Below are 21,613 nucleotides of genomic sequence, written 5' to 3'. Positions count from 1 at the left end.
ACCCCCTCCTAAATCCTGAGGTAGTTGAGCAGCATTGTGCTTTACACACTCATCTCTCCAAATGTTTTGGAAGTTTCTGGTTGACCTGATTCATAGAAAAAAAAAAAAAAAAGAAAAGATAAACACCCTTTCTGTGTTTGCAGTCATATGTAATTTTTATCTCTTGACCTTTAAACGTAAGCAGCAGTAAAATGAAGAACTATGGCAGTCATTTAACACCCTGCCTGTACTAACTGGTTTCTGCCTGTGAGCCGTGGTTTTAAATTGGCTAATGCAGAATACTTGCAGAGCTAATAATAATTCAGATTACTTCTGTCAGCTATTCCGGTTTCATGGGTAATTTAGTAGTTGAATAAATTTTTAAAAAAATTCATTCGTTCCCATGCACTGTTATGAATCAGTAGATGGTTTACCATTGGCAGCAGTAACTGTAAGAAGATTTAAATTGCTACTGAAAAGGATTTGAGTGAAGGTAATGTTTTATAATGTTCTAAGCCATATGCACTACTTTCAGGCCTCATCAGTTTTACATTGATTCCTAGTGAAGTGTTTAATTGCATCATGAATGCAATATAATTCAGTTCTTTTTGCTAATATGGTATATATCTCAAAGTGATATACAGCACTGACAGTGAAGACTCAGGGTTTTCTTAGGACTTTAAAAGATGCCTCTGTGTGTGTTTGCACGCGTGTGTGCACATCTGTGCGTGCCTGGGAGCGCTCTCCTTGCAAACCTCGGCGCTCTTGGTCGGGTGCTCAGAGCTGCCACCTCTCCAGGAGTGTCTGCGTGGGCATCAGCAGGTAGGGGTTTCTATATTAAAATACATTTACCTCGTATAAAAATGAATTTTAAAATGTAGGAGGCGCGTACTGAGAGTTCAGCTCGTACAACCTGACTGCTCTGACGCTGGCCGGTGCTGGTTGGGCAGCTCAGCTTTTGCCCTGGAGCTGTTTTGGTCCTTCCCAGCGCTGCTCATGGCTGTGGTGGGAGATGGAATCCTGGTGTGGTGCTGCCAGAGCCTTGTGGGCACTTCGGTTAAAAACCCCCCAGGATTTCAGATTTCATGGTGATGTGCAGACAATTTGAATCTGTCCAGGAGCTCGTGGGGAGGTGGCAGGCGGCCAGCAGGGAGCTGTGTGCTGGTGCTGCGGCTCTGGGAGCCCTCACCCTGACACAAAGCCCGTTCCTGTCCTGCTGCCAGGCTCCTGGAGCTGTGCAGGATGAACTCTGTGCCCCTTGGTGGCCCTGCTGCCCTCCCCTCCCTCCTGATCTGTCTGCTGCCTGCAGGGCAGGGACCTTCCCTGTCCCCCCAGCTCCCTCACTGCTCCTGCTCATTACAATTTCATCATTTAATTAAGGATTGGGCCCTGGTGTCATCCTGGTGGGAAAACTGAGGCAGGCTCGGTGCTGGCTGGGATCTTCCCATGGGAGAATGCCAGCTCTTGGCTCCCCATCCCTGCCGGAACCCCCACCCACCTGCCTGCACCCTGCTGTGGGCTCAGTTTGAATTCCCAAATGTCCATGGCTCTGTGAGGTGAGGAACACCCAGTGCTACCAGGGACATGTCCCTGGGGATGGCTGCTCTTGGCTGCTGCTGTGCTCCCGCTGCTTTTGCCTTTGGGAATCTTGTATGTGAGGTGGAGCTCCTCGTTCGGGATGCAGCATCCTTTAGTTCGGTTTGCCGTCACAAGCAGGGAAATCCTGACCTCAGCTTGGCCCCGTGGGGCTGGGGGAGGTTGCTGAGAGCAGGATCCAGCCCCACATGTGCAGCATTCCCACAGAAGGCTCCTCCTTGGCCGTGGTGCTCCCCACCGGCGCTGCGGGGGCCGGGATGCGTTCCTGCTTTGCAGCCTAATGCGATATCAAAGTCACTAACATGATTATGCTTATATATCATATTAGGGAAAATGAATACTAATTCAATACAAACTACTAATTCAGTAGAACAGAAAATTGCTGAGAGAATAGAAAATTGCTGAGCATGCCGAAGCTGGGCATGGCTGGGAGGAGAGGCACTGCCTGGCTCCGTGCTGGAGAGCTTTTCCTCAGTGGCTGTGGCACAGTTGGCCAGGGTGGCGTGGGGCATCCCAGGATGTGTCAGTGCCAGAGCTGAGCCAGAGAGTGGCTCTGGAGGTGGCTTTGCCATAGAGCTGGGGAGAGAAACCTCCCTTTGCTTTCTATGCAGAAACTTGTGGCCAGGGATTGGGAGATGTTAACTGGGACCTGTGTGAGAGCTGAAGCAGGAGAGCAGGAAAATGGCTCCAGGTGCTGGTGGGAAAGGGGGGGATAAAGCTGGTGTGGGAGGGTGAACTCCTGATGGAGCTGGTGTTCTAAGCTGTTTGTTTTTCCCAATGCATGGATCACATCTCATTCCTGACCTGGTTCTGAGCGTGGGCTCCCCAAGCTCCAGGGGAACACCCCTGTCCTGGGGACACTGACTGGGGCTTCCCATGATCCTGCTGCTGCAGGAACTGCATGTCAGGCTCTTGGTTTAATTGGCTTCTCCTTCTAATTATGAGTGCTTGGACAAGTTTTCAGGCCACACTGTTTCCCAGAGCCGTGTGGCATTCCCAGGTTGTGGCAGCTGCCTAGGATCTCCATCCCTGGCCAGGACACTCAGTCCCATGGAGAGGGCACCCAAATGTCTCTGATTTACTTCTAAATCAAGATTTTCACTGCAATTTAATGCATCTGCTGTGGGTCCTCTGCGCCATGGGGACAGAGCAGGGTCCTCAGTGCCCAACCCTCCACATCCTCCCATCCTCTGGACACGAGCGTGGCTGGTTCTGGGAATAATCCCAGGTATTCACCCAGTTCAGAGAGAGCTGTAAGTGGGACACACAATGTCTCTGTACTAATATGGTAGGAGAGTCTTATTGTATTAGCAATTTCCCATCAGATCATGTCATATTAGTATTGTATTGTATTAGTATTTGTTTTCACTAATGTGATGTGAAAGTTGCTAATATGATAAGACTCCTGCATTGTATAGTGAAAACAAATATTAATATGATAGGATGGAAAATAGCTAATAAGAAACTAAGTTGCTAATCTGACGTGATGGATCTCCTAAAGGAATTGGTTGTAGCTTTCCTGTACTTTTCCAGGATCACCTTCAACCCTGCTCAGGGTGGGGGACAGGAAGGCAGCAGCAGTGCTGTGTGGCACTGGTGGGTTTTAAAGGGATGAATCCACCTGGAAAGCAAAAACATCTCCTTTGGGCTTAAATTCAGGCTTTTGTTAGGCAGAAGAAAAAATAATCACGTGTTTATGGGGAAGCCCTTGTCTGCTGGAAACCCAAGGGTCCTGGGGCAAGCTGATCCCTGGGAAACACAGCAAATACAAATTTAGGCAGCACAAATTCTCTGACAACCCAGGAGGCTGCCCCAAGCTGCAGTTGCACCACAGTCTAACTATGACAAGACATAACCACCAGTTTCCTAATTTTATTTTATTTTTTTTCCCCAGCCACTGGAGCAAAATATCAATTTCTGACACACAGAGCCCAGGGTAGGTGAACCAGAGCTAAATAAAAATAAACATTAAACAATTATTGGAATTTAGCTTTATTTAAAAAATCAGCAGGGTTGAGGGAACGAGCCACCTATTAGCGAGGAAAAAAAAGCTATTGGGCTTTTTAACAACATGCTGTTTCTTGGCTGAGGCTGGGATTTGGGCTGTGCACAATCATGTTATTGATTAAAGATGATGTAGCAGCAGCACAATTATATCACAGTTTGTGCTCGCCGCGGTGCTAGCGTCGGCCTCTCATTTGTCTGTCGGAGATTGGTTTGTTCTCCTTGCCCTTCCTGGGTGTTGCTCCTCACTCTGATGGGTCCCCTGGTGCCAGCAGAGGAGGCTCGGGGTGCTTGGGGACTTGGTGTTGTCTCTGTGGTGAAAGTGGTTTTAATTGTTTCTCATCCCCCGTTCTGTGTTTAGTGGTGATTTCGGTTTCTGCGCTGTCGGCTGTGGTGACACACAAATCGGGGAATGTTGGGGTTTTGTAGGAATTGAACAGCCTGGGATGGATCAAGAACAGCAATTTGGTCTAGTGGAAGGTGTTCCTGCCCGTGGCAGGAACGAGATGGGCTTTAAGGTCCCTTCCAACCAAGCCATTCCATGGTTCTATCGCCCGTGGTGGCTCTCACCCTGCACCGCAGGGTCTGGTGTTCCCTGAAATCAGAAATCAGGCCAGATCCAGCCCAGCTGATGCTGGGGGTGCCATAGCAGGCCAAGCCACGGGGAAAGGCTGTCTTAAAGCACTTCTAGAGAATTCTGTGCTGGAATTAAGAAGCCAACATGAGAGGATGGAAAGGGGCTGCGTGGAGCGAGCGGTGGCTGGCGGGAACGTGCGCCTTCCAATCGGTCTATAATGCAATCAATTCCGTATATCCCCAGTGAAACAGCAACATTTATTTAACGTCTTTTATAGAGCAGCTGAGTTTTATCACAAATCACATTCCATTTCTATTCTTCGGGGACCCCTTGAAGGCTAAAACGCACTTACTTTCCTCCAAGGAAGTTTACCAATTCTTCAATAAAGCCCCATTTGCGTCCGTATGTAAAATTGACACATTTATTGAATATTAAACATTTGCTTGTTGCCTCTGCACTTCTTTCGACTATCTGGTGCCCTTAAAAGTCGTTAAGGGAAGGATATATCAAAGTCATAATAAAGGCATATTTATGGATGGGAAGAGGATGCTGGAATCTGCTGGAGGGGTTGGTGTATCCTGTTCAGGGGCTCCAGCCCTTTTTTCTCCCCTGTCTCTTGGCAGTAAGCACCTGGCTGTGTGTTTGCTCTGATTCTCCTAAAGGAATTCTGTGCTCAAAAGCTGTTGGGTGTTAGGTGCTGGTCGGGGTCATGCCAGGTTGCAGGAATACACTTTTCCAACCCAGAGTCAGTCCAGCTAATTAGCAGGTGGTCCAATAAAACAAGTTTTTCTTTTATCACTGTTACTAAGTGCTGTTGTAAATCAATTAAAATGTATTCTAGTAATTCTATTTTTCCTCGGTGACTCTGTTTAAAGAAATTCTGAGCCATTAACAGCATTTTCCACGTGTCTGTTTGTGTGTTTATGGGAGAATATTGAGCTGTTGCTGTTGAGTTTGGTGCTCAGTGATGAGCTCAGGATTCTGTCCTGTCCCGTGCTCTTCCCAAGAGCCATGCAAGGTCTCTGCAACCATTTATTTGGATAAAGGTGCAGGTTTTTTGAAGGTAGTAAGGAGGGAGTTTTCTTTTCCTTGAAGCATGGATGTTCATGCCAATGGTTGTTCCAATTATGAATTGGTGAAGATGCAGCTGTGTCCTTTGAGTGCCTTCCCCAGGGTTTTGGGGTTTTTTTGTGGAGTATTAACTCAGGAGGATGTGGTAGCAGTGTGTGGTGATCCTGCCTAAACAGACCTCTCAGTCCAATCCCTAAGAACACGGCAGCCTTTGTGCAATGGGAAAAACCTGGGTGGCAGGAGGAGGAAATTTGCCAGGAGCAAAAAAAATGGGGGATTCACCCCTTTATCCGAGCTATCCGTTCTGTCTCTCTCATTCCCTGCCTTTTCTCTTCTTCAATTCACATTAAGTACCATGCAGGAATCTGGGCTGGCTTACCCTGCTCTAGGGATAATTTCTCCCAGGCCACTGGCTAATTGAGGATGCCTCGTTAGGCTGGGAGGTGGCTGCTGGGTGGGTTCATTGACTCTGGAATGTCAGCAGAGCACAAACAGCCACGTGCTGCTGGCCACCTTGGCAGCTCAAACACCCACCCTGCCCCACCAGCCTGGAGAGGTGAAGGTGCTCCTAAATCCCATCTGGAGACAAATCCCTGCCATGGGGGATTAACTCTTCAGCTCCGTGTTTTGGCATCTTTTAGGAGAGTTGTCCCCAAGCCGTGTTTATTGTTGTCTATCAGTTATGCTTATCAAGAATGAACTTAATAATTAATACTTTGCTGAGCACCAGGATGGATCTCATTTTTTGGGGTTTTTTTTGGTTTTTACCAGAAGGAATAAGGAGCATTGAGTTGGAGATTTAAGAGCTGCTCAGTTGTTTTGAAGGATTTCATTTTGTCCCTCCTTTGGAGCAAGGTGACTCTTGGAATGCAGTTGGCTGCAGGATGGGGTTTGCCTCCTGCTTTGCCATGGTTACAGCTCCATCCTTGGATGCTGAATTACAGCATTGGGTTAGAAAATTAAGTTCCTAGGGCTGAGACACCCCAAATTATCCCAAATGGAAGAGCAGATGGATGTGCAGCAAACCTTCAGAGGAGCCAGCCCATCCTTGCAGCGAAGGTAGATTTTTGGGGCACTCGTCCATAATAATTTATAAAAGAAATAAATAATGAATGTCACCTGAATGGAGCTCCAGTAAATGCAGCTCATCTGGAGTGTATAATAAAAATAATATACAGCTGCCTCTCGGCAGCTCCCGACTCGCTGCTGGATGGGAGGAGAAGCCCCTTTGCCAGGATCCTGCTGCTGGCACGACCCTCATCCCGCTCAGAAATCCCCAAAAGCAGCTCCCGGCACAAATAACCTTCCCAGTGCACCGAGAGGCTCTTCTTTATGGGTGAGGGAAAGTGCTTAAAATGCTTAGAGGGAATAAACAGCTTTTAATGAAGTTACATTGCCACATAATGGGTATCATAAAATTGCCTTCATAGTACAGGGTCCCAGGATGGCTTTTATTATCGACTGAGCAGGAATCCTGTCTGTAAAGCTCCAGCAGCTGCAGAGAGGAGAATGCAAAGTCTTCTTAAATTACCTGATTGAAATAACTGGCAAATATTCTGCTTTGCTGCTTTGTTGAAGGCAAAGCTGCCTTTGGGGTGGTCTGTCAGACCTGGTTTGCAGCTTCTGAAGAACACAGGAGTTTCATTGCAGCAAAACAGATGTTCATCTTGTTTCTCTATCGGCTGTTTGATGAGAGATTTATTGCTCTTCTGCTGGGCTGGAGCTCCTCTGCTGTGGAGTCTATTAGGCAGCCCAGGAGCTGGCGGGGAGCCAGGGAAGCCGCGTTTTGATGAAACCCATGAAAAAGCCTCGGCTTGGAAGGCGCCAGTAATAATGCATCGGCTAGACTTGGATCGGGCGATTGATTGCCGTGATTTGATTTATTGATCAATACCCTCAAATTTGGCGTCTGAGAAGCTGAACTAATCTTTAACTGCTGTGAACATCTCTGCCTGGTGGAGAATTAGAGCTGATAAGGAATGTATGAAAGGAATCTGAGCTTATCTTAATCACACAGTGCCCCGGCGCTGCCTGCGCCGAGCGGGAGGGGATGTGTGCAGAACACAATCACCAGGCAGAACAGAGCAGATCTATAAATTGATGGAATTCAAAGCCTCCAGCATCGATTACCATTATAACAAACAGTGGTGCGCTGAATGTCTGATTATTTTTAGACAAAGATTCTGTGCTCTCAGCAGCAATTTTGCTGATGCTGTCACTGTGTCAGATGTCTGTTGTTGATTGCAATTAGATGCGATACAAAAAAAAAAGAAAAATTTAAAACTATCTCTGCCTATAGTTTTATTTCCACTTATTAAATCTCCTCCTTTGTTTGCCTCCTCCTAATGTCTGCAGCTGGATGAAATATTGCATTACCAGAAGAGATCTCGTATATTCAGTTGGGTATAATCACTTTACAGATCATTGGATTATATCTGATATGGTTCAGATAATCCTGGGGAAATGTGGGACATTTACTCTGCCTTGGTTAAATAAATGCGCCCTGGTTTAGGGTTTTCAATGTGAATCTGCATAACATTTGGGTTTCTGAAACAGGGTCTGCAGCCCTCCCAATGATCCAATTCTATTAAAGCACTAATCAATTCCCTGTGACGTCAGTCTGCTTTCCTGCCTGTCCAACGTGGATTTATCCTGTCCTTTTAAAATGGCTTTTGGAGCCGCCACAGCACAGGCTTTAATGGTTTGAGGAGTGGTCCCTACCAGCAGTGGTGATGGGGAGTGGGCAGTGGGGAGCAGGGCACATCAGGTGCCACAGTTCTGTGTGCCAGGATCCCAGGAGCATCCATTGGTTCGGTGCTTTCCAGTTTCCCTCCAGTCCTGTTGTGTGGCTGAGTGGCCACACTTGGGGCTGATCAGTCATGGGAATGTCTCTATAGGGAAACATGGCTGGGAAAGGGCGATTTCCAAAGGCTCTTCCCAATGGGAAAAGCTCTTGGGGAGCCCTCATGAACCGCAAATGGGGGCTGTGAGTCCATACAGGCATCAGGATTGGGAGTTCCCCTGGGGAGCCCTGTTGGACCAGGCTGGGTTTGTCCTGCTGGGTGCTGGGCTCTCTCCCTGCACCCCACACTTGATGCTGGTGCAAAGTAACTGGGGAATCCCACATTTTAACTTCAACCCCAGGCAGGGGCCGTGGGCTTTGGCATGTGGCTGCCCAGTGGCCGTGGCCCTGGCTCTGACCTGGTGGCCAGAGGAGCAGAAGGTCTCCTCTTGAACGTGACCTCATCTTGCGCAGCCACGCGCGGCTCCGGGGCTTGATGGAAAAATGCAGCGCGGCGGCGGAGGAGTTATGGGCTGCTGGCAGCTGGTGTTTTCTTTCTTTGGGAAATCTAATATATTGATTAGCTTTCTTCAGAACAGCATCAATAAAGCGTATAATGGCATGGCTGGTGCCTGCGGCGTCTCCTCCCCTGGTCTGAGCCCCCCTGGAGCCGGGAAGGACCTTGGCTGCTCTGTGCCAGGCTCTGCGTTGGCTGCTCCTCCCTTTCCTGGCATCCACGGGCCTTGCTCTGCCTGGAGGACATGCTTGGCTGGACACCCTGATCCTCTGCAGGGAGCTTATCCTGGGCAGCCTTCCTCCACCTTCTCCTCCTCCCGTCCTGTGTCTCTGTGTTGCCTCCGCCTCCGGGAGCTTTGGCTCAGTCAGCTCTGGCATGGAGGCACTTGGCCAAACCCCGGCCATAGGGGACGGTTGGGATGTGCCTGTCCTGGTCATCCCCAAGCAGTGAATGTCACCAGTGGAGCCACCATGACCCCACTGGTGTTGTGTGACTGGTGTTTTTGGGGAATGTTGGGTGTCAGGGGAGCTCATTGCATCCAGGAGCACATGGATGCTCTGTCTGTGCCATCGTGGTCCTCTCCCCATCTGTATCCTGGCCCGTGGATGGCAGCTCCTGCCCTGTGGTCACGGCTGGGGAAGATGGAAGGACCCATTAAAGTGCCTGAGAGAGTTTAGAGGTTGGTTTATTGTTGTTTATGTGGTTGTTTTTCTTTAAGCTGATTGATTGCAATAATGAATGGGGCCCAGGAATCAGCCGGAGCGGCAGCTCGAGGCCGCCGCTGGATTTAAAGTTGTGGTTGGCTTCAAACCCTCTCCACTATTTTAGCTTTCATTGGTAAAATACACAGAAAACCAGCAGGATCTTATTTAGGGCCCTCCCAAGCCCAGATCCACCCTGAGATGCCAGTGCTGGAAGGAGCTGGTGCTTGCCAAGAGCTGTTTCATGAACTGTTGGCTTATTTATTGTTCCATGGTTCGCTGGAGAGCGAATCCATCTGGAGCCACGGCCCATTCCACCACACGGTTCCTTGGCATCATGAGCCAGGTAAGGACAGCACCTTCATCCAGGATTGATCCCACTTATGGATGCTTTTATTTTATTTTCAAGTCTGATCCACTTGTGAAGGGATGGAGGGACCCCCCAGTGCCGTGGGGTGGAGGTGTCCAGGCTGCATCGCACCAGCCAGGAGCCTGGAAGGGTTTTCTCTGCTTCCCAAGCATCTTGCAATGAGCTCATTTCAAAGAGAGATTTTCAGAGCAAATTGACAGCTGATGACTATGGGAAGATGTTTTCCAAAGGAGAAACAATTTACGATAATTAGAAATTTATAAAATGTCTTTAAACATGGTGGTAATGGGGATAAGAAAACACTTGCTGCAGTGTAATCAGTTATTAGCAGCTGATCATTTATCTCGATGGATAGTTGCTGCTGGTACAGGAGACACGTGATAAAAGGACTCTTGATTAACTAATTTGAATATCTTTTGAGAACAAATTCTGAGTTCTCTTTTTTCTCCATTGTAATGGATCCGTACATCTGCGAGATAAACACGGAATGAATATGGAAATGAATATTATTGTGGGAGTGTAGCCCTCGAATGCCGCTGCTGCCGTCCCAGCCCTGGCCCTGGGAAGCTGCCTGGGGTGGATCTAACAGGGAAGGGGCCTTAAAGAAGCTGGCTGGGAGGAGCTGAGGCTGTGGGATGCAGGAGAAGGCTGGTGGGGGATTTGCCAGGATGTGGGGTCTGGAAGGACAGGACCAGGCTGGGCCCTTCCATCAGCCCCTCTTTGGCCTCTGGAAGGAGCAGGATGGCAAAACTCTGGAGCTGCCTGTGAGCACCAGTAAAACACCAGAGCAAGCGATAGCATCCCTTGATAGATGGGTTTTTTAAACACACAGCCTGTTCCTGCCTCCCCGGGAATGGGAATCTGATGCAGGTCTCAAATCTCTGCCCTCTGCGAGATCCCATTACAGCTCCTCTGATAATGCTCTGTAAACCCCGATTCCATTTTAGATGCTGAAACCTCACTCTCAGCATCCGTGCCCTGGACCAGTGGTGGCCCTGGGATGGGCCCTGGGGTGCCCAGTGGCACCAGTGGGGACCAGTCCCTGCTCCCTCCGCTGCTGTGCCATTTGCTGTATGCCCACGGGTGCCAGGGGTTAAAGATGTGGCTGGAGCAATTGGGAAAGCACAGCAAGCTAATATTCCTCTTTTCTGGCACAGCAGGCAAAGGGAGGAGGTGGCTGCTGGTGGGGGTTCAGGGGGGATCTGCTCCCAGTCCCTCTTGGTTTCCCTGGCAGCTCCCAGCCCTCCATGCCCTCGCCGCGTTCCGAAGCGGCTCCTGCTGCCTGCGAGTTATTCATCGTCCTCAGCCACTAATGGACTCCATTCAACTGCTTCTCCCTCATCCCCCCCCCCAGTGTGATTCATGTAGTGGCTGGAAGCAGATTCCTTTTGGCAGTGAGAGTCCCAGATATTTTATATTTACGCATCATTTTCTTCCCAGGATCTCAATTTTTCCCTTCTCTCCCCTTTCTCCTCTCAGCTCCGTCCATGCTCAGATGGGGTTGTGGCTCTGGCTCCATCAGCCACCATCCCCTCCCCACATGGGGGGTGCTGGGGGGTGCTGGATTCATCCCCTCCTGCAGGAATGGGAAGGGGATGCTCGGAGGTGTTGGCGCTGCTCCTTCTCAGCTGTATTTACTGCAGCGAGGAGCAAAGTCCACGTAGCTGTGGATGCAGTTTACAGGTAATTAAACTCAGCTTGGTGGGGATTTAAACATTAATATTGATGCTAAAGTTTTTAATAAAATATAGGGAAAGAGAGAAAGAGGTATTGATTCCTATAGGCTTTTTATTTTTTCTTTCCTCTGGCTTCATTGTCACAGGGAATGTGTTGATGTGTTGGTGAAATTAGGGTGTCCTGTGCTGGCAGGGGTCTGCAGATGGGGACGGATGTGATTCCAGAAGGACGAATTGGGAAAGACTTAGGAAAATGCATTTGAGATTCATCCATATGGTGAGGCTGTTCCTGCCCCAACCTTCCTGGGCATCCTCTGTGGCGGGCACAGGCTTGGGGACAGCATCCATTCCTTGGGAATGGCGCTGAGCCTCCAAGGTTTTTGTGTCTGCTTCTGCATCCCGCGTGTTGCTCTCTGTGGTGGCCGGCTCAGAACACGACCCCTTTGACCACCCCACTGTCTGTGTGTCTGGGCTCATTCCAGCATCATTCCCATTCCCACTGTAGCCTTGGGGGGCTCCCTGAGATCCCCCAATCCTGTGCTGCCACCGTGGTCACCCAACCCCTCCGCAGCCGTTCCTACGCCGCACCAGGGGCCGTTAAAAAGATGCTGACGGCCGTTTTTCACTCCCTGCTTCTCTGTATACACACAGGACCCGGCTTTATCTGCTTTCTCGCCAATATTTTTTTATATAACAGTGAAATATTTATATTGTCCAATAAAAGGCAGTAACTTGCAATCTCACACAAATTCATCGGAGACCGGGAGCTTCGTTGTCTGAATTTTCCACCCGGCAGTGACCCCTGGTAATTGGCTCCATACATCTTTGGCATCAGGGATTTACATACAGGGGAGGGGGTGGTGGAGGGCCAGGGTCACCCCCCTGCCCTGTGGCCTGGCTGGCAGGGAGGCTGCTGGCCCCCTGTGCTGGGTGTCCTGCCCCACATCCCATCCCAGCACAGCCAGGTGGGATTCGGTGATGCCAGGGAGGAAAGAGCCAAACCCCTCGTGATTCAGGCAGCCACAGCTTAAATCCCCACGGTGCTGGGGTGCAAGGCTGGGTTCATGGGAGTTTTGAGGTTTTGCTGGGACATGAAAATGGAGCAGACTGCAAGTTCTGCAGCCCAGGACCAGCTGCTGATAAAGAGGGAGGCGGCTTCTTCCACCACAAACCAAATTTACCCCAAAAATGCCCTTTTTGGGAGCAGGATGGGATTGAATCACCAGCAGCCAGAGCCTGGGGCACAGCTGAGCCTCAGGCAGGCACCTCCTGACCTCAGCCAGCAGCACCTCAGCCCCCAATTTATCAAAAAGCAATTAATGGCCACCCCCCTGCCCAGGTTTTATGGTGTCTGTCTCTTCCCCCCGACTGCAGGGCAGTAATTAGAGTCTGTCTAATGAGGTTTCCATAGCGGGAATACGTCCTCTTGCCATATCTCCCCACCAGACAAAGCTTTTGCCACAGTTTATGGTGCCAACCTATATTTTTTCCGGCTGTTTTCACCCTGGTACAAGCTGGATAAGGACCAGGACATCCTCTGGGCTGTGGAATTTACCAGGCAGCACCCAAGAGATCTCTTCCCACCGCATCCACCCCATCATTTTGATTCGATTTTATTTTTTTTTCCCTACATTCCACCGAAATTAAAAAGCCATCTATATCTTAAAAACCTTATTTATGAACACTTAAGCGTAAGTAAGTCATCTTTGGACGGCTTCCCTCCCTGCTGATGGATGGAATCTGGCACCGAGGTGGACCGGGAGGGAAATCTGGCAATACAATATGCTGTGCTTGACTATTTTGACACTCGGAGTGCGATGTTTTTTTTACAGTTACTGATGAGCTTATGGCACTGCTCCTTTTGGAGAAGCGAGGAGGAGGCTGGGGCTGAGAATATTGATTAGCAAGCTCCTGATTATCTCAACAGCCCTCTCGGCTTGCCTTTTCTTTTGCAGGGAATACAGAATTCCTTCAATTATTCATGTGAACCCCCTCGTCGATACCGCCAGCGCGACACCGAGCAAAACTGGTCCGGGGGAATTGTATTCCTCAAATTCCAACTCCAGCCCTCCTAAACCCCCTTTATTTTATTTTATTTCCCCCCCCTATTTTCCTTGTTGTTGTTGTCCACCTTTTGGTTTTGTTTTGTTCCAGAAGGAGCTTCGTGGTGCTGGCAGGGTGGTGGGGGGAAAGCGCAGAGTCTCATAAACATTTAATTGAACTCAGTTGGGAATTTAGGAAAAAATGTACCTGAGGTTCAGGAGATCTGCTGTTAGGGAATTAACTCGGCAGGACAGCGGATTTCCTTCCCCAGCAACGAGATTTTTGGGAGCTGTGACTAACAGAAGGGAAGTTAACTGGCCACAAAGGCAAATTTTAGCCCCTAACCTTGAGGTTTGGGGGATTTCTGGCTCTCACCACCTCTGGTAGCTCTGTTGGGTGGGCAGAGCTGGAGGGAAGGGGCTCCTTGGGGGGTGCAGCATCCTGCTGGATGCAGAATCCACCTGGATGCATCCCAGCAGCGCGGGAGGGAATTTTGGGTTTCGAGGCGTTTATAAAAAGCAAACGTTGAGCGCTTGGCGCGGAGCTGCTGGCACCCAGCTCGCAGCCCAGATGGGGGGAGATGGGTTGTTTGTTAGAAAAAAAATGAATTAAAAAAAGATGAGAAAGGGGAGGGGGGGGGGAGGGATGAAAAAAAAAGAGCAACTCTAAAATAGCTTTTCTTGGAGGCTGTGTGGGGAGGGGTGTTTCTACCAGCCCGGCTGGGTGGGAGGGAAAACTGGCAGCGTTATGGGGAACGCTCAGAGGAGAGCTGGGCAACAGGGGCAGGACCTGCCCTCGCCACCCACGCTCCTGGGGGTGATCCCAGGCCTTTCCCACCCTGCTGACTCTTGGGGGCTTGAAATGGGGAGAGCCCTGGGAGGGACAGGCTGGTCAGAGCTTCCATGCAGGGCAAGGAGCCACCAGTGCTGGGAGGTGCCAGAAGGGGTCAAGATGTGTCTGGGAGGTGCCAGGGTGTGGCCAGGAGATGCCATGATGTTCTCAGGGGTTGGCAAAGCATGACCAGGAAGAACAGTGACATGTCCAGGAGGAGCCATGGCTGGGAAATGCCTCAATGTAACTGGGAAGTGCCCTGGTGTGGCCAGGAGGGACCATGGCACATCCAGGATCCCAGGATGAGCTTGCAGGGGGGGAATCTGAGGAGGAGCTGAGCCACTGGGGTGGGACAGCATGGTCCCAGCCCACCATGCTGCCAGGGAAGGCTTCTCCATCCTGCCCCAGGTGCTGCCCATCCACGTGAGCTCAGCTCTGCTCCCTGATGCTGGTGAGAGTCTCATGGCACTTCAGGACACTTCTTTTCTCCCTGGCAATTCAGTGTTTTTCTTCAGGGGCTGCTTCCCCTGCTCCTCTAATGTGCTTGGATGGAAACCCCTGGAGAGCTGCTGGTGTTCCGGGCTCGCCAGCAGTGGCACATTAGGATCTGTCATCTGCTGAGCATTACCTGGTTTTAAATCTGTCTCTTTGGAGCTGCAGAACTGCATAGGAAAATATTAAAGTAAACAATAAGTGGATTTGCACAAATGTGGCTGATTTCCATATTTTTCATCACTTCATTTTATTACTGGGTTTACTGATATGCTCATTTATTTATAGAGCAATCCAGTATTGATTCATTCCGATGCACTGTGCATAAACACATAAAAGAGAGTGATAACAATAGGAATACATTTTCAGTCCTTTAAATACTGCATTTTTTCCAATAGTCTTCATTAGACCCACTCCAGGAATATGAGCAATGTCCTTTGGGAAGCCCAGCCGGCCCCTCTGCCCAAGTGGCTCCGGATTTATGGGGGTGTCAGGGAGAGCAGGATGCAATTCCCGGCTCAGCAGCAGCTGCTTCCCCAGCTCTGCCACCTTCCTCCCACCAGGGAGTTTTTCCACAGGAGGTTTTGGGGTGTTTTATCCCAAAAAGTGGATTCTGCTGCCTTAAAGTTGGGTTTCTGGGCTGCTTTGGTGCCAGGCAGTGCAGGGTGGACACAAGTGAGGTGGTGCTGCTCCTGGAGCCAGGCTTAAGGAGGCTCAGGACTCTGGTTTTCCCCTTTCCCCCCTCTTTTCCCTTCCCTTTTTTCCTTCCATTTTTCCACTTCCTTTTCCCCTTCCCTTTAATCCTTCTCTATTTTCCTTTTCTTTTCAAATATTTTTCCTTCTTCCTCCTTTTCATCTTTTTCTTATCTTCTCTTTTCTCTCTTTATGCTTTTTCCTCTTTTCTGTTTCTTCTCTCATTTTCTTTTCCCCCCTCTTTTCCTCTCTTTGTCCCTTGTTTCCTCTCTTTTCCCACTTTTACCTTTTTCTCTCTTGTCCCCCTTTTTTCCCTTTCCCCCCTCTTTTTTTACTCTTTTTTCTCTTTTTCCCCTTTTTTCCTCTTTTTCAAATTTTCGAAAACCTGCACCACTCCCATCCCATATATTTCCCCCCCTCAAACCCCACTTTTCTTCTTTCCCCATGAATATTAAGCAGGGTGCATCACCCCATAAACTCAGGGTGATGGATGGCAAACATTCCCCCTCTGCCTCTTCCTCTAAATGGGAAGGAAAAAAAGGGGAAAAAAGATAATTTTAAAATATTAACCTGGAGGGGTGTGGATGGGCTTGTTGGGCCCTTTCTCTCTCCTTTTCCTGAATACATCTCCTAAATATTTAGGCTCTTAGATAATTTTTTTTTCCTCGAGGAAGGAGTAGCAGGACCAGAAGAAGAAATTGTAACCACAGACGATAAACCCAGCTTTTATTTTTTTCCCCCCTCTTCAACTAAAGGGCAGCTCCTTTCTCTCCCCAAAAGCAGTTTAATGGCAACAGCTTGAGAGGGACAAAGTTTGAATATCCTTGTGCCGGAGAAAAGAGCAGAGCGAAAGCCCTGCTAATTACAAAAGTTGCTTTATGAAAGATAATTCAAAGCAATAATTTAGCAAACATAATCAAGTAGCGCAGATGGGGATTTTGATGAATAGTTTGCAACATGCAATTAGCAGCTCTTGCAGTTACATATCATTAACCCTCAGAGCACAAAAATTATTTTCTCATTATTAGATGAAAAGGTAAAATTAAGCTGACTAGACAGTAAAGGAACAAACTACAATTAATTACCTTCATTTATTACAGTCATTATTTTAAACTTATTTTTTTTTACTCTGATAGATAGATGAAAACATCTAAATTAAAAGTTTTGTTCTGCTAAGTGGGAGGTGAAACTTTGCAATCCTTGGGGTGCAAGGCCAGCCTGGCTGCATCCCAAATCTGGGGATCAGTGGGAGCCCCCTCATCCCCCCCATCATCCATGCCAAGGATGCAGAGCCTGAGCATCCTTGCCTGTGTCCCACACCAACCTGGCCCACTGCTGTCAGCCACAGGGGAATTTTGCCTGGTTTTGCAGGAAAATATTTTTCCACAAGCGTAAATTTCCAGGAAAATATTTTTCATGAAAAAATAATTATTGGGGGGGGCTTGCAAGAAATCCTTGCTGGGAATTAACCTGCCCAGGTGGCACCTTCTCCTGGTGGTGGTCAGAAATCACCCTGTTCCTCGTTGGGTTGGATGCTGAAAACTTTGATTTTTGAGATTTGCGGTGGTGGCAGATGGTTCGGAGCTGCCAACTGTCAGCAAATGCACTAAAAAAATAAATTCAGGGAAAAAGAATGGAGGGGGGAAAAAAAGAAGGAAAGAATCAGCTCGAACAGTCAGTGAAAAAACATGGATTAAGTTATGGTGGGGAGGATGGATAAGCTTGAAATGTTTTCCCTGTTGCTGATGTGGGTGCTCAGCCCAAAAAACCCTGTGGTGCACAGGAAGGAAAGAGCTTGGGTGCCTTCTCCCTGAGCCAGCAGGGTCAGGATAATGTGGGAAAATAAAGAGGGGAAAAATAACCTAATGAACTGAGTATTCTCTCTCTCTGCTCTCAGGAACTTTGCTAAAACATCACTGAACTTGTCAGGCAATATTACAACAAAATTAAGAACCAGCAGCAATTTTCTCCCATTCGGGATCCCGCGCTTTAGAAAGTAAATTATTAATGCATTTTTTTTCCTTCTTTAAGCAGTTATTTGCAGCAGTCTTGGTGTATTTCTCATTAGAAATAACATCATCTAAAGAACTTATATTGATTCTTCTTTTTCTCCCCCCCCTTTTTTTTAATCTCCGAATCATGGACGTGAACAACATATTTCTGTGATGTTCCCTTTAACTAGAGTTCTCAGGCTTTATTTTTATATTATTGATCTTTTTGACATGAATTGCTTTTTGGCCTTGTGAAAATCTTGGGAGCTGCTCCTGCCTGTGGAGGAATGGTGGTGGTGGGGTGGCTGGGTGTGGTGGGTTTGGGTGGGTGTGCAGTGGATTTATGGGGGCTGTGATGGGTCTGTGTGTGTTTGATGGGTCTGTGGACGTGTGTGAGGGGTCTGTGTGTGTCTGTGATGGATCTGTGGGGCTGTGTGAGGAATCTGTGGGAGCACAGTGGCTCTGTGCACATGTGTGGTGGATTTAAGGAGTCTGTTGGACGCTGAGGCACCAAAGGACCCCAACACGTGTCTGGTTCCTTGTGGTGGTCCAGCCCCATCACCCAGAGCTCTCCCAGGACAGCGGCTCCTTCCCAATCTCCCCCTCCTTGCCACCCTCTCTCTCTCCCCCCAACTTCTTTACACATCAGCAAAAAAACACCCAAGGAAAACGGCGAAGCCTTGAATTAATTTTTTTCATCACTTTTCTTCAACATTTGGGGTCTCTGTTGCCGCTTTCTCCCCCGACAGCTGTTCCTCGAGGCTGAAAAAGAGCTCATTTGTGGTTTACTGCCACCGGTATTTAGATGGAAATAACCCACTACTTATCCTGCACTTGATCTGGTGGATGCAAGAATAAACTCTCCGCAGATCCCGCGCCTCCGGAGCGGGGATGCTCAGACGCTCCGAGCGCCGGGGGAGTTTCACCATTTTGTCACTCAATTATAATAATATTTCTGCTTCCAAATGTTTAAAAAGTTGGCTTCGGAAGGTATAATCATGGCACAGAGGCCAGCCTGACAATAGTAATTAATTAGGCTATTACGCATTCTGCAGTGATAATTGCTTTGCTGGAAAGTCACCAGCCATGAAAAGGACCCGGCGCGGAAATGTAATTTATCAGACGGCGGCGATCCCGTGCCGCGCCTCACCTTGAGCCCACGGGTGCTGTGGAGGGAGGTGGAGGAGGGAAAAATGGGAATCAGGAGTACCTGGGTGTTTAATGCTCAGAGCAGGCACTGAGGGCTCTGCAGGTGGGCAGTGGGTTTGTGTCACTCACATCGCGGTGATGGGCAGAATGAGAACGATGCCATCCTGCTTCCCCCCTTTTTTAGCCATTTCCTCCTCTTTTCAGCGTGTTTTCAGGTGTTGTCTTCTTGGATGGGGTTGCAGGGTTTGGTTCTGCCTCAAGAAAGTGAGAATTTGGGTGGTTTATTATTATAAGATCTTGATTTTAGGGCTGATGTGGGCATTTCCCAGGTGTTTATTCAGCTCTGTGTGAGGAATTACAGCAGTTTCAGTGCTGGGTGAGCCGTCCCTGTGTGGGACTCAGAGCTGCTCCCCTGGCATTTGAGTAAATTATCCCCCATCTGGAAAAGATCACTGAAAATGTTAAATATCTTTTTTCTACTGACATTTCCTACAAGTTTAGTGGGACTGTGGAAGAGCTGAGTGGGTGTCTGGCTCACCACGTGCCAGGTGCCCACGCTGGTGGGTGCCCTGGCACTGCCATGGGCTGGAATGTGCTGGAGCCCAGTGTAGGGGATGCTGCAGGCTCCTGCCCACCCCAGGAGATTGCTGAGGAGAGGGAAAGGTTCCCCTTGGAAAATGCTTTGCCTCTGCAATGTGACTTGAGGAAGGAAATGCAGTGCAAACAGCTTGGTTTGGAGTCTGGGCCAGCTCTTTGCCCCTGGCATGGATTAGGGGTGCACAGGGAAAGACGGGGGTGATGGAAAGGGAATGGAGAACCTTTGGGCTGGATCTTTGCTCTGCACCCTTTGGTTGCTGCCAGCTCAGGGGAGATGCAGCTCTTCAGAGCAGCTGGGGCAGGTCCAGGCATCCCCATGGCCTCGTGTCTGCTCCTGCTTCCCTCCTGTGCATTCCAAGGGGTTTGGGAATGGGGAGGTCACAGAGGGCTGATGCCACGAGCAGCCCAGCACCGCTGTGTCCCCACATCCCTACAAATCCCCCACCACCGGCAGATTCAGCAGGCACAGCTCTGTCCTGCTCCAGCACACGGGCAGTGCTGGCTCCTGGCTGCCTCCTCCCTCCTTTCCCCTCTTCACTATTATTATTTTAAAGCACCCTGAAGCCAAGCATTTTTGCAGAACGCTGAAGAAAAGCCCCCAAATTCCTCCTCTGCTGGAGCCACGGTGCTGGGAAAGTAGGTTTGTGTACGAGCTGCTATAAAAAGCCTGGCTTATACAATTTTAACAATAGAAAAATGATCTTTGTGCTCCAGTGCCTGCGAGCTCCGGAGGAGAAGGCGGCTTGCTCAGGTGGCTGCTGGATTACAAATGAGCCGTTTGCTTTGGGTTGGAATGACAAGCCATGGCAATCCGGGATGGTGGGGTGAGCCAGGAGCTCTGCTGGCACAGAGGAGGGGAAAATGCTCTGGTGTGGGAGCTGCCACCAGACTGAGGCCCAAAGTTCAGGCTTTGTGTCGTAATTAGCCCATCGCTGGCTTAAGAGCAATTTAATTGATCATTTCCCTGTCATATCAGTGTGTCCGCTGGGTGGGCACCTCTTCCTCCATCACTGGCTGGTGTGAGTGCCCAATTTGGCTCTTTCCAGCTGGGAATGAGTCACTTCCAACCCTGATGCCTGTGCCCTCGTGTCCCTCTGCTGCCCCATCCCATCCGCTCCAGGTGGGGCTGGATGTGAGGGGTAACCAAGGGGACCTGGTGGGCAGCACCCCCTGCCCCGAGGTGTCATTGTGCCTTGAAAAATTAAAGGGAGTAAATGATTCATGCTCATAAATGTTGGATGGGAACACACAGCAGATTAATGTTGTTGGGTTATTGGGATGTGTCTGGCGTGAGTGTCACCAGCACCCCTGCACCCCAACAGCCAGGGGGGACAGGGACAGGTGGACGTGTCCCACTCCTGGTGTCAGCACCACCTCCACCCCCAGCACCACCCTGGGAGGGCGGCTGGGGAAGGCGGAGCGCCGGATCCGGCCCGGCGGGCACAACAACGGGCTGGCTTCTTTATTTCTTATTTAAGCGCCGACATTAAATTATAATTTTCATTTACTCAGAGCACATCAATGATTTAGGGCGACGTGACATGGCAGCGGCACGAGGAGTTTAGCCACAGGCAGCGAGCGCTGCGCGGGGCACGGAGCGGGCGCGGAGCCGTGTGCCGGCTGCGGTGGCACCGATCCCGCTGGCTCGGCCGGTCCCTTCCTCCAAGCCCATCCCTGACCTCTTTATCCCTCTCCCCGCAGGTGATTGCACTTAGTAAGAGAAGCAAGGAGGCTGAGACGGCTTTCCTGAGCGTTTACAAGCAATTGCTCGAAGCTCCAGGTAAGCAGCGCGGTGGCGACCTGGCTGCCTAACGAGTCGCGTGCCGGTGCCCAGAGGAGCCAGCGAGGACCGCGGCACCGTCCCCGGCACGGCTGGCACCATCCCTGTCACGGCTGGCATCATCCCTGGCACGGCTGGCACCATCCCTGGCACGGCTGGCACCGTCCCCGGCACGGCTAGCACCGTCCCTGGCACGGCTGGCGTCGCCGACCGCGGCCGGCGCATGGTGCTCTGGAGATCCCAGCCGAAGAGAGGAGAGGAAGCAGCTTTTGCCATCGCTGTGTTTCAGCCCCTGAGCCAAATGCATCTTGACATTAGGAAAGGAATACATTTGCTCAGCCCGTGTAGTAACACTGCGGCTATTCCCACTTGTCTGTTTGACGGTAAGTTGACCGAAACGGCCGAGCGCCGGCTCGCAGCGCGAGCCGCGGGGACATCCTTCCTCTGTCACCCCCCGGCCGGGGCGCCGCGCCGTCCTGGGAGGGGGAAACTGAGGCACGGGGCAGCCCTGAGGTTTGTGTTGGCAGAGCTGGTCCTAGGGACGGGTGAGGGGCTGGGAGCCCCCTCCTGCTGCTCCCCACTTTGGGGGATTTCATGTGAGCCAGGCACGGAGCATCCCCCGGCACGTCGGGGACCGAGAGCTGCAAACGGCTGAAAATGCGCGGAAAGGCTCCTGCAGGGCCACTAATTCATTTTCCAGACATTTAGGAATAACAAAATGTTTTAATGATTTCTTAGGGGAATTAGGGAGACATATTTTTGTC

General features: G+C 49.9%; 1 protein-coding gene across 1 annotated transcript in view; it reads left to right on the top strand.

Moving 5' to 3' along the window:
- The window catches only part of CUX2 (cut like homeobox 2), a gene marked incomplete at its 5' end in the record, with an annotated part of 61,042 nt that overhangs the window by 24,194 nt on the left and 15,235 nt on the right, over nucleotides 1-21,613 (top strand). The window contains one exon of the mRNA XM_084217238.1: nucleotides 20,771-20,849. Coding sequence (XP_084073364.1) covers nucleotides 20,771-20,849 — 79 coding nt within the window. The remainder of the gene's footprint in view (nucleotides 1-20,770; nucleotides 20,850-21,613) is intronic.

The sequence above is a fragment of the Fringilla coelebs genome (genome assembly GCF_963513975.1).
Source record: "Fringilla coelebs genome assembly, chromosome: 17".
Classification (NCBI taxonomy): domain Eukaryota; kingdom Metazoa; phylum Chordata; class Aves; order Passeriformes; family Fringillidae; genus Fringilla; species Fringilla coelebs.
This window is presented reverse-complemented; position numbering and strand designations above follow the sequence as displayed.